We start from the raw sequence: 15,270 nt of genomic DNA on the forward strand, positions 1-15,270 counted from the left end.
CACCGACTGTAGCTTTTACTGGGAACGGGTAGTAACTATGGTTAACCCCGCAGAATTAGTTGATTTGGACCCAGCTTTGGAGGACATCCTGTCCATGTGGGGGAAGGATACAAACGCCCAGAATGTGGAGCATTACTTCGGGGCTTACGAACTGTCTAGGTTGGAAGAAATAAACCAGTTTGAGACTCCATTGTTCCGTTTGGTTGACAAAGAGGCAAGCAATGCGGCCCATAATACTGGTATAGCGGCCATTTCCAAGCACGATGACAACGATTCTGCTACCATAGGAGCAGTAGAGGAAGGGTTTCCCATAGACCCTAAAGGAACAGAAGCGTCACCACGTTTTCCGCCGTCCAAGGGGTTTGAAGACCTATCTAAATTAGGGTTTTCCGCAGGTAACAGTCTGACAAGGGTTTCTGGGGGTCTTCCTTCGATTTCTAGGGTTTCTCTGCCAAAGGAACCTCTTTCATCAAAAGGGCTCTCTGCTATCGGCTCCGGAGAACTTCCTGTTGGGGAGCGAGCAGGTTCTGATGGACTGGCAAAGGGCTTTTCTCCCTCAGGGAACTACGAAGCAGGATTGACAAGTCAGGACCTGTCGCAGCCGGAGATAGAAACCATTGGGGGCATCTCGCAGGCAAATACAGAAAGAAATGATGGTCGTAGGAGCTATGGTTCGCCGGTGGAAGATGTGAGCTACAAAGGGGCGAAGAGGAAACCGCAAAGACCCATTGGATCTCAGGAGATTGAAGGCAATTTGGTCCTTGGGATGGAGGTGTCTATCGAAGAAACCCTAGCTGTCGCGGAGTGCACCCTGGTCGGAAGAGCTCGAGGTAAGAAATACTCATCTGAATTTCTGCAAGTATGGGGTGAGTCTTGTTTCGTGAGGGACAGACCGATACAGTTTGAAGCCCAAGTTCTAGGGAAGGGTTGGTTTAAGCTCAGTTTTGTAGATAAAGATTCGGCAGAATGGGTTTTCCAACGCAATTGGCATATTGGGAACATTCCTATCCTGTTAAAGAAATGGACTCCCATGTTTGATGCTTTCAAGGAGAGAACGGATGAGTTCCCTGTGTGGGTTCGAGTCCCGGGCTTACCTTCCTTCCTGTGGACTGAAGAAGTGTTTAAAACCATTGGTAATAGATTGGGGGTGTATTTGGAGGCAGATATGACTTTTATGAAAACAAAGGATAGAACGATGGCGCGTATCCTGGCTCTCCTTAACCCGAGCAGAGGTTTGGCACAAAAAATAAATCTACAGTATAAGGAATACGTTTTTGAGCAAATTTTAGATTATGAATATCTGCCGTTCAGATGCCATCTCTGTCATGAGTATGGGCACTTGGCAAAAGACTGCCCCCAGTTGAGAAGAAGGCGACATTTCCGGCGGTCGTCAGCGAACAGGGGAATACAAACCACTGTTCAGATGCCCATGGAAAATGATATTCCAGAGATGCAAGGAGCAGAGGATATGGAGGCAGAGGAGATGGTTAAGGTCCCTGCGGGCGAAGCTGTTCCGCATCATGAGGAAGGCCCGGAAAGCGTAATCTGCCCGGAGGTTGCTGTGGAGGAACCTGACAAAGAAGTGGAAGTCGCGGAGGAGATTGCAGATCCGGTAAACCAAGATCATCGTGAAGACGAAGAAAAGGGTATGTCAGGGTTTCTTTTCTCCTCTCATGTTTTTCCCGAACATGTTTCTATTCCTTCACATGTTTCGTTACCAAATTGTAATGTACCAGAACATAATGTTGATGAATTAACTGGTCTTATTTCCATATCCCCTACTGTAGACACTATTGCTGATGCATTACCTGCTCTGGATTTAAACTGTGAAGTTCATTGGCCTCCCCTCTCACCTTTAGCCCATCGATCATCCTGTCCATATAACCTGAGATCTATGGGAGGGAAACATAGTGACCAAGGGACTTTAGGTGGATTGGGACAGACCTCTTCACAAGCTTGCCCTAAAAATAAGAGAGGTAGGAAATCGGATATGTCTAAAGCAAAACTTAAAGCTAAGCTTGATGTTGCAGATGGTAAACAATACTCTATCCCGGGGGTTCTTAGAGCAACCCATCCCCCTGAAAGTGTTATAAAATGATCTTGACATCCTGGAATTGCAGAGGTTTGGCCAGCAAACCTAAAAAACTGGCCTTGAAAGAGTGGATAAATAACTCTAATCTAGATGTTATCTTCCTGCAAGAAACTTTGGGGAGGGCCCCTGAGATAGAAGCCATGCTAAATTCCCTTTTGCCTGGGTGGATGTTTTCTGCTGTAGACTCTACTGGTCATTCGGGAGGCATAGCTATTGGAATCAAAGAAGGCCGGGTAAAAGTCTTAAACCAATGGGGGATGAAAAATGTTATGGGCATGGAGGTTATCTCCCCGGATTTCTCTTTTCCTATCTCTTTAGTAAATGTCTATGGGCCCTGTCAGGGCAGGGAACCATTTTGGGAAGATCTGATGTCGAAATCTGTGATGAAAACACCATTGTTGATTATGGGTGGAGATTTAAATTTTTCCATAGGCAGAGCTGAAGCTTGGGGACCATCTGCTAGAGAAGACCCTCTTTCAGATTTCTTCCTTAACCTCATCTCGGATAATAATTTTATAGATCCATCCCCGATCAAACTAAAGCCTTCTTGGAGAAACAGAAGAATTGGCGAAGAACACATTGCAAAAAGACTTGATCGCTTCTTGGTAGCTGAGTCTTTGATTAACAGAATTCCAATGCTCAGACAGTGGGTTGAGGAAAGAGGAAACTCGGACCATTTCCCCGTTTATCTAGACCTTTCCCTCCCTCCTCCCAAACCTCCTGCCCCTTTTAAGTTCAATCCTGTTTGGCTTCAAGATCCCTCTTTCTGCGATCTGTTTAATGCTACTTGGATCCATCCTACTCATAATACAGATGAGGATAAAGGATTTCTGTTTATGGAGAACCTTAAAAGACTGAAGAAAGCCACAATCTCCTGGGCAAAGGAAAGAAAACTGAAACAGAATGAGGAGATGGTGAAAATTAGGGAGGAACTGGCGCAGTTGGAAAGTATGGAGGTAGATGGATATTATTCACAGTCCTCCAAAGATAGAATTCTACATCTGGAAAAGCAACAAAATAAAATCCTTTTGGATAAGGAAGAAGAATGGAGGATAAAGAGTAGGGCAATATGGTTAAAATCTGGGGATGAGAATACTAGGTTTTTCCACAACTTTGCAAAAGGTAGGAAAGCTGCAAATACTATCTGGCATCTTAAAGATGAAGAAGGGAGGGTTGTCAATTCCTTCCCAGAACTTTCTGGGTTAGGAAAAAGACATTTTCAGAATATTTTCTCTGATTCGGGGGAGGCTACTATTGCAGAAGTTTTCCAAACGGTGCAATGCTTTCCTAGGTTCATTGAGGATAATGAAGCAGAAGATCTGTCCTTTCCGGTCACTAAGGAGGAGTGAAGCAGCTATGAAGCTCATGGGCAAGGATAAGAGTCCAGGCCCGGATGGCTGGACTATAGAACTTTTTCTCCATTTTTATGACCAAATTGGATCCGAAATTACTGAAGTAGTTGAAGAGTCGAGACAGAAAGGTGAAGTCTATAGACCTTTCAACTCAACATTTATTGCTCTAATTCCGAAGAAGGAGGATCCAGAAAGTTTTGAAGATTTCAGACCAATATCTTTGTGTAACTGCATCTACAAGATTATTGCAAAGGTTATTGCCCTCAGATTAGCTCCCATCCTGTCACAAAATATATCGATGGAACAATTTGGCTTCCTGGATGGAAGACAAATACATGAAGCCATTGGTGTTGCACAGGAAGTATTACATAGTATCAGATTGAAGAAAAAGAAAGGGGTTGTGCTCAAAATTGACTTATCAAAAGCATATGATCGGATCAGCTGGCTCTATTTGCGGATGTTGTTGACACATCTAGGCTTCAGCTACTCTTTTGTTAGCTGGATCATGGGGTGCATCACAAATGTCAGCTTTGCAGTACTGGTAAACGGTGCAGCTTCCTCTTTTTTCAACAGTCAGAGAGGACTCAGACAAGGTTGCCCTCTGTCACCTCTTCTGTTTCTTCTTGTGGCTGAAGGGCTAAGTAGACTGATCCATAAAGCCAGAAGAGTGGAGAAGGTAAAGGGTATCGAGGTAGCAATCAATCTCTTCATCACTCACCTTCTTTTTGTTGATGACATTTTGATTTTCACTAATGGCTCCTCCAATGAACTAAAGGAGTTAAAATGCATTTTTGATCTTTTTTTAAAAGCCACTGGAATGCAGATAAATTCAAGAAAGTCCCAAGCATGTGTGGCAGATTTTGAAAGAAGAGAAAGGAATAGTCTGGCAAATTTATTCCCTTTTCCCATACAGCCCATGGATGCTCCTTTCAAATACTTGGGTTTTTGGTTAAAGCCAGCAGGCTACAAAAAAGCAGACTGGAATTGGCTCATTGCTAAGATTGAAGCCAGAATATCACATTGGAGCTATAGATGGTTATCCAGAGCTGGGAGACTGACTCTTATTAAATCAGTTCTTCTAGCTATTCCGGTCTACTGGGCCACACTGACTTGGATCCCCAAAGGTGTGCTGGAGAAAATCAGGAGAATATGTTATAGATTCTTATGGGCGGGTTCAAAGGAGTCCTCAGTGTTACCTTGGGTAGCCTGGGATAAAGTGGCCAGACCAAAAGAATGGGGAGGTTGGGGAATCAAGAGACTTCCCGAGTTTAGTCTCTCTTTAGCTGCAAAATCTGGCTGGAGGCTAATAACTATGGAAAATTTATGGACTAGAGTGGTGAAAAGGAAGTACATTGATCCCATACCTATGGAAGACTGGATTCGGAGTCAAAATAAGAAAACAAAAAATATATCAGCCATATGGAAGGCCACGGTGGAAGCCTTTTCAGTGATCGAACAAGGACTAGCTTGGAAAGTTGGAGATGGAAGACAGGTCAGGATTGGCAGAGATCCTTAGGTAGGATGCAATGAGGATTTTGCCTTATCACCAGGGATACTCAGACACTTGGATAGTAAAGGTATTACTACTATAAATCAGGTGGAGAAGGTTGGACAGTCTACCATTTGGGGTCAGGCGTGGAAGGATGATGTAGATCTGGGGATAAATGCTAGATGGAAGGCTGAGTGGGAGGGATACATCAAAGAATTAAAACGCTCAAATGTCAGGATAAAAGATGAACATGATTGCTTAATGTGGGCTCAGAGTAAATCAGGGGAATACTCTCCTAAAGATGGTTACCTCTTCTTAATGGGACAGAAAGGCTGGGGAGTTCCGGAATGGTGGGCCAAAAATATTTGGGAACTCAAAAGTCCAGCTAAGGCCAGGCTTTTCCACTGGTGTATCTTAAAAAGGAAGGTTCCAACATGGGAAATTTTACAGGCAAGGTTCTTAGTTGGGCCAGGTAGATGTCCCCTGTGCAAGTCTGAAGATGAATCCATAAATCATCTTTTCATAACTTGTGCTGTCTCAAGACAGATTTGGGAGGAGGTCACTGTTTTGCTCAAGATAAAAGCCCAATGGGGGCATGATTCAATGGAGACTGCCTGGAGGAAATGGTGGCATGACTTCCCGGAGGGAAACCTGAGAAATTTGCCTCTGATCTTTTGCTGGGGAATTTGGCTTGCCAGAAATAAAAGTATTTTTCAAGACAAGGACACCCCTTCTACTGTCATTGCCATTAACATTGCTGCCATATACACTGCATTACCGCCCCCTGAGACTAAAAATCCTAAACCAAAACAAAATCAAATCAACATTCAGGAAGGCATACCATGTGGCTTCTTTGATGGGGCCTCACAAAACAATAAGGCTGGAGCTGGCCTGTGTATTCATATCAATCCGGAACATTCATTGAAAGCTTCTGTTGGGTTGGGTACAGGCACTAATAACTATGCTGAATTATCTGCTCTGCGCTACCTCCTATGCTGGCTACTTCACAAAAACATAAACACTATTCAGATTTTTGGGGATTCTCTAAATGTCATAAATTGGGTCAATGGAAAGGCATCTTGTCAAAATCAGATTTTGAGGACTCTTGTTGAAGAAATTTCTTTATTAAAGGCATCTTTTAATGTTTTTTCTATATGCCACATTTACAGGGACAAGAATGAGGAAGCAGACCAGCTATCTAAGGCTGGTTTACAACAGGATATGGGCAGCTGGACCATAGAGGAGATCCGTCAGGGGCAATCAGTCATATCAAATATGGCTCCTTATGCACAGACTCGTTGACAACAGCCGTTTTTCCTCTTTTTTGACAGCAGTTTTGTAGCGATTATATACGTTTCTGTATATATATGTACTTTCCAGTTTTTACGTTACTTAAGTTTTTTCTTCATACACTGTTCTTTTTCCACAGAATACTGTTTAGAGACATATATTTTGGTAATGTTGGTAAGCGTGTTGTAGAATTGCGCATTAACATGGTATATTAAGCATTATAATGATCATCCAAATGCAGGAATCATAGAAATCAAGGTCGCGCTAAACAAGGAATTTAGCAATAAAAAGTCGGGGACACATTCAATTATCGGGTTTAAGGAGATCACGATGCTCCCGGGTGAGACCCCTTGGGATTTGGACCAGAGACTAAAGAGTATGATTCATGAAGCCAACATGACTTTAATGGATGGACAACACTGTGCATGGCTTGTAGCATCATTAACACCGCATTTAAGAACGTCATTGTCACAACAAAAGATTTCCACCTAGGCCTTGGAGATGGCAATGAGACTGCATGAGACCCCTATACAAGATCCTGGTCTATGAGTCCAACAAATCCACGCACAACTACAAAATTTGTGTCTAGAATTGCAAAGCAAGGATAATTTTAGGGGTGAATGTTCGCCCTTTGGCGAAATTAAGGGGTTTTAAATTTTTAGTGGGCGAATATTTTGTATCATAGTACATTTTTACAAATCACCTCAAATAGCCCACCTTATTTTAAGGGAGAGGGTAAAAAAGGTAAATTTAGCCCTTGAAATTAGGAGTTACAACCTTCCATTCGCTCATTTTCAAGAATAGGTTTTATTTAAGTGAATCCATTCGCCCATTTTCAAGAATGGGTTTTATTTAAGTGAATCCTATGGGCCAAAAGCCCAAATACCATATTTATAAAAGAGGTATGGTAAATTAATAAAAATATAAATAAATGAGAGGTATGGTAAATAAATAAAACATTTTTTATATTTACTCCATATGTCACCTTATATACCTCCAAGGGTGTAAACAAATAAAAATATAAGTAAAGTGGAGGTAGGGTAAATAAATAAAACGTCTTTTTATACTTACTCAAAACGTATGGTAAATAAATAAAAATATAAATAAACTAGACGTACGGTAAATAAATAAAACCTATTTTTATATTTAGCCCATAACCCTCGTTCTATTTATGAAGGTTCAAGAAAGAGATTTTATTTAAGTGAATCCTATGGGCCAAATACCATATTTGTAAAAGAGGTATGGTAAATTAATAAAAATATAAATAAACGATAGGTATGGTAAACAAATAAAACATTTTTTTATATTTACTCCATAAATCACCTTATATTTACGAACATTCAAAAAATGCCTTATATTTAGGTGAAACCTATGGGAAAAATACTATGGGACAAATACCATGGACTAGATTGTTATTAATACCATGCAAAAAAACATTATTATTAATAAAAATAAAAACGGCACATTGTATTGACCCATGGTATTCACCAAAATGGAACATGGTATTGACCCATGGAATTCACCTGGAATGCCCCCTATTTAAATGGGGGAATTAAACCAGCATAGATCCATCTTTACTCTGGATCTACTAACCCCCGAGAGGTATCAAATATCGTGATATGCAAACTAGCATAGAGTGAAAAAATATTTGATCCCTCTCGGGGCTTGGTTAAAATAAAAAATAAAATAAAAATCAACTATTAATTTTATTAATTTTTGTAAATTACTAATAGTAATTTTTAAGCTCCAGGTTTATGATAACCCATGGTATTACCATGGTATTCATCTGCGCATAGACTATTTAAAGGCGAAATTCTATCATCTTAGATCCATCTTAATTCTGGGTCTACCAAGTGCTCATAGGGATAAATAGATTTCATCCCCCTAAGAGTGGTAGATGTGGAGTTAAAATGGATATAGGTTGGTTTTATGATAATGAAGATATTAAATAGACTTAGGAAATTATATTGTAAAAACATCTTAAGGTGAATGGTTAAAGCATAGACATTGGACAAGTATATTTGTATACTTCTGTTTTAAACTGAAACAAATCCAGGGTTAAAAGGAATGGATTGATTGCACTAGTCATCCTTCTATAACTTTCCAACATATGCTGGAGTAAACAGATTCTAATTTGGGTAGTTTTTCTAACTGCAAATAGGAACATACTTGTGTATTGGCAGGGTGGTTACGAGGTCCCTAGAAGTGATGAATTCAAATTTTTCTTGGTTTTATATATAGTATTGAGTTTTTTTCTCATGCTTTCTGTGAATGACAAGGTGAATTTTATCCTACACCCACTAGGTTATCGATATGTAATTTCGGTAATTTTGATTTCAAAAGATATTTTAAAGAAATGCAATGATTTCATTTGTGTATTCAATAAACACAAGATTTTATAATTGAGTAAAATATTCGCCATGTCTAGTGAGAGATTCGCCAAAAAATTATATATACATATTATATTATTGATAAAATCGACTTCCATTTTTCCTATATACCATGGAGATTCGCCCATTTATTATATATATAAATTTAGGGGGGGTTCTTAAAATTTTCCCTGTTGCAAAGTTTGAAACAAGACAAAACACCTTGGCTAGAGGTGCGCAAGGAGGTATGGTGCATAAAATGCAAAGGCCAGGGGCATGACAAGGACCATTGTCCAGTATTCGTGAATTACTTGGCAGGAGGAGGGCTGATGCCATTAAGACCTGATGCATAAGCAGGACTAAGCACGACGCCTACATTAATGTGCACAATTTGTCAGATAGGAGGAAAACACACTACAGATAATTGTCATCTATTGCAGAAGTATACATAGATGTCCCAGAAATTCTTTTGTAATTTCTATAAGTTGGTAGGCCATGATGAATTCACCTGCAGAAGCTACGAGCTCATGATGGATCAGAATCCTACCTACAGGGTACAGACTGAGACGCGAGCCCTCGACCCAAATGCAAGAATGGCGCATGCTAAATTTTAGGGGCGCGGACGATGTGGAATGGGACCAGGAAGGGGTCACAGAAAACTGATTTGCTACAATTGTAGAGGGCCCCGACACTATGCTCATGATTGTACGAATCTGACAAGAACATCATGTTTGTACTATACTCAATTTGATCATGAGGTAGAAGATTTCCATACCTTGATAGCGAGGTTATGAGAAAAAGTGGTACTCCAGCCTTCCCCGACTCAGAATTTGCAAATGATGAGGTCTGAGCCACGCGAAGAAGACCTGAATGTAAACATAGTGCTCAGAAGTGGTATCACAACTGAAGATGATAAAGGTAAGCAGCCAGAAGAAGGTGTTTGGATTGGCAAAGCTCTGACAAAGGAACCTAAATTTGATTTGGAGCATGCAAAGGAGAAATTCATGGAAGGTAAGAAGAGCATCACAAAGGCCTCCACTTCATGTAGTAAGGATCAAGTAGATTTGGAGATGGATCCTTCAATGCTCACTACCATTTTGGACACATGTATGAAATAGTTGTGCGACAACAAGGTGGTAAAAGGACTACAGGAACTTATTGCTAGGTGCACTGGGTCAGGAGCACCACGCGTGGTGCGAAAACTTGGAAAGCATGCATTGTGAAGAGGAAGGGAATTGAGATTGAGTGTCCAAATCAGGGAATATGAAATGGATCAAGTAATTCTAGATCTAGGATCAGACGCGAATGTGCTGCCAAAGCAAACATGGGAGCATATGGGTAGGCCTACATTGCAATGGTCCCCTAGTCAATTGTGAATGGAAAACCAGCAGAAGATCCTACCCATGGGGAGAGTGCAAGGGGTAATGGTGGATATTGAAGGTGCAAGCGTGTTTGCGGATTTCGAAGTGATAGAGATTGTCGATGACAACAATCCATATCTCGCGCTATTGGGCATATACTGGGCCACTGATATGAATGGAGACATAAATTTGAAGAAGCGCAAAATGATGTTTGATAAAAAGTCACTACACGTAGTAGTACCGCTAGATCTCACCGAGCGAGCACAATACATTGAACCAATGCACGATGATGATAGTGATGACGACCTCGATTGCATCTACAAGATAACCGCGCGTGAATAGGATTGGGTGAATCTAACTATAGATGGTAGGATTTCGTGGGAGCGCAGAAGCTCCTGCACTTCAGATTCAGACGAAGAAATAGAGTTATGGAAGAATCGACTGCACAAAGTAACAACGCTTAATTGCAACATGATGGTAAGATCACTGCATTGCATGATCTGAATGAAAAATGGCATCAACCCATGGTACTCATCCACCCATATTATTCATCGACCCATGGAATTTACCCATGGTATTGTAAATGGCATCTGCCCGTGGTATTGTAAAATCCACCCATGGTATTCATTCACCCATGGAATTTACCCATGGTATTGTAAATGGTATCTGCCCGTGGTATTGTAAAATCCACCCATGGTATTCATTCACCCATGGAATTGACCCGTGGTATTGTAACTGAAAAATACTATAAGTAACAAGTCATATTTTGTAAAAGGACAGATTGTCCGCCACAATGTAGCCTTTACAGTTCAGAGGCATGTAGCCACCACATCTCTTCTCAGAGATAAGCTACCATCGCCCTAGCTAGTTTATTTCCATTTCTGGTTGTAAGCATATTTCAGTATGGAAAATACTGAAATATTTCATCGCGGGACACCTAAACAAAATGGGAAATGATGAGATATTGCAAAGATACGTACCTGAATTTGAACGAAGCTAGATCCTCACAGAAGCACATGGGAGTGCTACAGGAGGACACTATGCAGGATGTGCAACTGCACAAAACATTCTTCGCGCAAGGTTATAGTGGCCAAACCTGCACTAGGATTTGAAAGCGCACTGTAAGGCTTGCCATATATGTTAAAGGATTGGAAAACCATCTCGGAGGGACGAGATGTCGTTAAATCCACAAATGACACTGAAAATGTTTGAGAAATGGGTAATCGACTCTGTGGGACAAATCAAACCTCAAAGAAAGATGGGTGCATGCTACATCATCACCGTGACAGGGTACCTAACGTGATGGGCGAAAGCATACCCGGTCAAAGACTTCACAACCACCACAGCTCCAAAGTTCTTGTTCGAAAACGTGTTGACACAATTTGGATGTCTAATGAGCCCCAAAAATGGGTAACATATTGGGCTCGTTTTGCCTATTATTCTCGATTAATCCACCATTCTTCATAGTTTTATGCATGCTTTTGAATATATTTATGTTAATTGCATGAATGAGAATAGTCACTTGACCACAAAGTCTAATACGTGCTTATTGCAGATTTTTGGACATCTTTTGGACCAAGGTCAAGCATTTATGAGCCAGTTGATAGCCAAATACGAGGGAACAAGGCTGAGGATTAGTAGGAAGCATGTCTCCTGCACTAAATGGCCCCTTCCTCGAATTCTCCACCATAATCTCGGAGTTCAACAGACCACCAAAGATGATTTCCAAGGGTAGCCGAGCAGATTTTGTCAAGTCGCTGATTACTTGTAGTTTTGAGTAGCCAAGCCCCTCAAGTTAAGGAGGGCTATTGGAGGTCCTCATGGTGCATAAGTAGGAAGGCTTCAAGCCTTGGTAGTTTAGCTATTGAATAGTTGTTTTTCGCACTTTAGTGATGCTCTGCCTTTCAGCTCATTTTCGAGCTCTTGCTGTAAACATTTTTGTGACATGATTATTTTTTTAGTAATGGAGATAAATTTCACTTTGCACCAGCTCTGAGCTTTCCTTAGGAGGCTATAGCTCTTGGGGTTGGGCCCAACCCAAGTGCCAGTACCTCCTCTATGTACTTTTATGTGTTTTCCTTGCATTCATAGAATAATTTCTGCTATTTAGGTTAAGATCTTGCTTTGCTACTTAGGTTGTTTTCGATGATTAAAATAGCTTTTCATGCTTCAAGTTGATTTGAGAGTTTGGTAATAAAAAAGATCTGCAAAAATTCCATCAAGCAATCCTTGATCTCATCTCTCCATCCTTGGGACCATGAACTGAGACCAGGGCATACTTGCTACCACAAAAACATTGTTTTTGCCTTTCCATGCAATTGCTAGTGTTAGATTTTTAGTTGGAGAAGTTGATACCTGTTGTACTTGCATGTTTAAATTTTTTCTTGCTTAGTTTCCATAGTAATCCTGCATGATTTCCTGTCTATAAACTTCTATTCATCATGTTTCTGGTTTTTAGGTCATATTAGGTCAAAATAGATAGGTCTCTTGTTTTTCTAGTCTTTGTTCGATCAATTTTGTAAAATAGTGTGCAGAGCACCTGTAATACATCCCTGCCTATCCTCACTCCATCATACCACCTTCTACAACCCCTAATTCTAGATTCCTTCCATTCATTTGCCACACTTTTCGAATTTGACCTAATTTCTACATTTTTGGGCAACATTGCTCCCTCAATCCTTGAACAAATCCAACCACCTTCATCACTCCTTAGCTTCATTTACCAGGTCCTAGACCCCTTCACATCCTCATCCATCCTCCATTTCCACTTTTCCACTATTTTTTCACCATCAACCCTCCAAAATCCCCTTTCGGATCTTCCTATAGAACTTCTTGTAGAACATCTTGTAGAACCCCTGCAAACTTCCTGTAGAAGTTCACGTGAGCAGTTTTTTGAGATCTGATCACTGTGAGACTCTCTGGAATGGTGCTAGGAACCCCTTAGGCCCTATTCTCACCTTCTCAACCTCCTACAAGTGCCCACTCCATTTCCTTTCACCAATCAACCTCTACACAGTCAAAAACAATTAAAGCACATGCATAATAATTCTACAAGATTACTCAAAAATACAAAAAGATGTTTTTTCCATATCTTCCTTCAGAAGTAGCTTAGTCACATGAATTTTACCTTTCCAAGATTCAATGGCATCCATTTCTGCAGCTTTCATCTCTTTTCTTGCACCAATAGGGTTAGTCAGTAAAACTATGATTTGCTAGGGTTTGCATTTCCTTTCAGCTTTAAGCTTATTTCTGCAAGTAGACTAGCCTCTCTTTTGAGTTAGCTTTCATCCATCACAATTAAAATATTCTTCTAAGAGCTGATAGAAGTTGGCTTAAGCTCCTAGTGAACTTATGCCATCTAATCAAGTGACAACCTACAGTGAGAGCTAGTACTTGTGCATATAGCACCGTCGCTTCCAAGTTTGTTACAAACTACCAAGTTGATAAAAGTAAAGAAGGGAGTCCCAAGAGTTGCAGCATCATTGCTGCAATACTAGAGCCCACCATCTTTTTGGCGTCATTGCCGGGGAAGCGACAGAGTATTTGTGATTACTACTTTTCTTCTATTTTCTACTACAACATTCTGCTAAGTAGTTTATTTCAACAAGCGTAGATTAGCATTTCAATTCTGCAAGTGTAAATTAGCATTTCAATTCTGCAAATGTAGATTAGCATTTCCATTCTGCAACTTCAATTCTGCAAGCGTAAATTAGCCATTTCCTACTTTCATTTCAATTCTGCAATTTCATTTCAGCAAAATATATTAGTCCTTTCCTGCTTTCATTTCAATTCTACATTTTCATTTTAGAAAGATAGATTTTAGTTAGTTGCAATTTGTTGTTCAATCAATTTTAGTTTTGCAGGTACAAGCAAAAGAAAACAAAAATCAACCAAAAATATTTCATTTCATGCCTTGTAGGAACAGAGACAATTCAGGAAAATTCTTACCCAACACCCCCACCACATCACTGAGTCACCCTTCTCTCTTCTTCAGTGGCAGTGATCCAGAAGAACCTATAGGTGAACCTCCAGAGATATACAAAGATCCTATAATAGAAGAAGAGCAAGAAAACATTCCTCCTAAGACTATGGCTGAACACAGAAACGGTATAGGAGATGAGGACAGAATAGAAGGTGCATTTCCCATCCGAGAGACCAATGGGGACACGAAGATGAAAAACGTAAGTCCCTCATCCTTACCTCACTTCCACGGATTGACCACTGAAGACCCTGATACCATCTTGTTCGAGTTTGTTGTCCTTTGTTGAACTTATGACTATGAAAAAGGCAAGCAAAAGTTGAAACTCTTTCCCTCTACCCTCAAGGATGCAGCACTACGCTCGTTAATGGGGTTACCTGGAAACTGTATCACAACTTGGGCTCAGATGCAGTAAGCCTTTAAGAAAAAAATATCAAGATTACTATAGGTCAAAGGAAAAAAATGGAGAAATCTTTCGGATGACCATGGGAAGTGATGAATCTTTAGAAGACTATGGAGAAAGGTTCCAACTCAGTTATAAAAGGGTCAGGTGCACACTTGACCCCCAATCTCTGAAGCTAGTTTTGCTCTGAGGATTCCCTAAAGACCTTCTAGATACCCTCCATCTACTGGCTGGAGGAGACACCTACCAACTACCTTATGATGATATAAAGACTGTGTTTAGAAACCATTCTAGGGCAGCCAGGAAAAGAGGTAGGGGGAATCCACTTTCGACTAGTGCCACCTTCTCCAAACATGAGTTTACAAATTAGATGGAAGACCTTAAAAGTGAGATGAGATAGACCATTGCCATGCAACTGGATACTTTCTGAATCCAACAGAAGAAAGAGGAAGCTGAGAGAGCTTTGGCCATCTTTTGTCCCAAATGTACAAGGAAGCATCCTAGGAATGAGTGTCCATTGCACTCCGTAGAGGTATGTTTCGTTTGTGAGGAAGACCACCCTACAAACCAGTGCCCAACCTTACCCAGACTTAAAGCTATGTACCAAGGGGCTGAGGGAGCCATTGAACCACTCTACTTCCTAAACCAAAGGAGGCCACATGGATCCAGACCTTCCCAGCAGGGGATGCAAAGGACATCCCAGGCTTATTACAACCCCAACCAATGATCCACTCACATACCTTCATGGGGTCCCCCTGCTCATCTTTCCTGGTCCACACCCCCTCCTTGGTCATATCCATCTCAATACCATACTCAACCTGCTGCTCATTCGTTTCATTCTCATGTTTATCCACAACCTCAGTGGAATGCACCACAACAGGGGTGGAGGCCCCAGTACAACTCTCCTCCCACAATTTTTCCTCCACCACCTGCTC

General features: G+C 40.9%; 2 protein-coding genes across 2 annotated transcripts; both read left to right on the forward strand.

Annotated features, from left to right (window-relative positions):
• The first annotated feature begins 2,232 nt into the window (after window positions 1-2,232).
• On the forward strand, window positions 2,233-3,441 carry LOC149242836 (uncharacterized). Its single transcript, XM_089371034.1, has one exon. It carries the CDS (start codon window positions 2,233-2,235, stop codon window positions 3,439-3,441), a length of 1,209 nt encoding a protein of 402 aa, XP_089227160.1.
• Window positions 3,442-3,448: 7 nt separating this feature from the next.
• LOC149242837 (uncharacterized) lies at window positions 3,449-6,235 on the forward strand. The gene is made up of 4 exons (XM_089371035.1): window positions 3,449-4,568; window positions 4,860-4,936; window positions 5,042-5,931; window positions 6,103-6,235. The coding sequence occupies exons 1-4, from the start codon at window positions 3,449-3,451 to the stop codon at window positions 6,233-6,235; spliced, it is 2,220 nt and encodes a 739-aa protein (XP_089227161.1).
• Window positions 6,236-15,270: the final 9,035 nt, after the last annotated feature.

This window comes from Pinus tabuliformis, chromosome 8 (genome assembly GCF_031772625.1).
Source record: "Pinus tabuliformis cultivar Carrire ecotype Pingquan chromosome 8, CPIR1, whole genome shotgun sequence".
In the NCBI taxonomy this organism is placed as follows: domain Eukaryota; kingdom Viridiplantae; phylum Streptophyta; class Pinopsida; order Pinales; family Pinaceae; genus Pinus; species Pinus tabuliformis.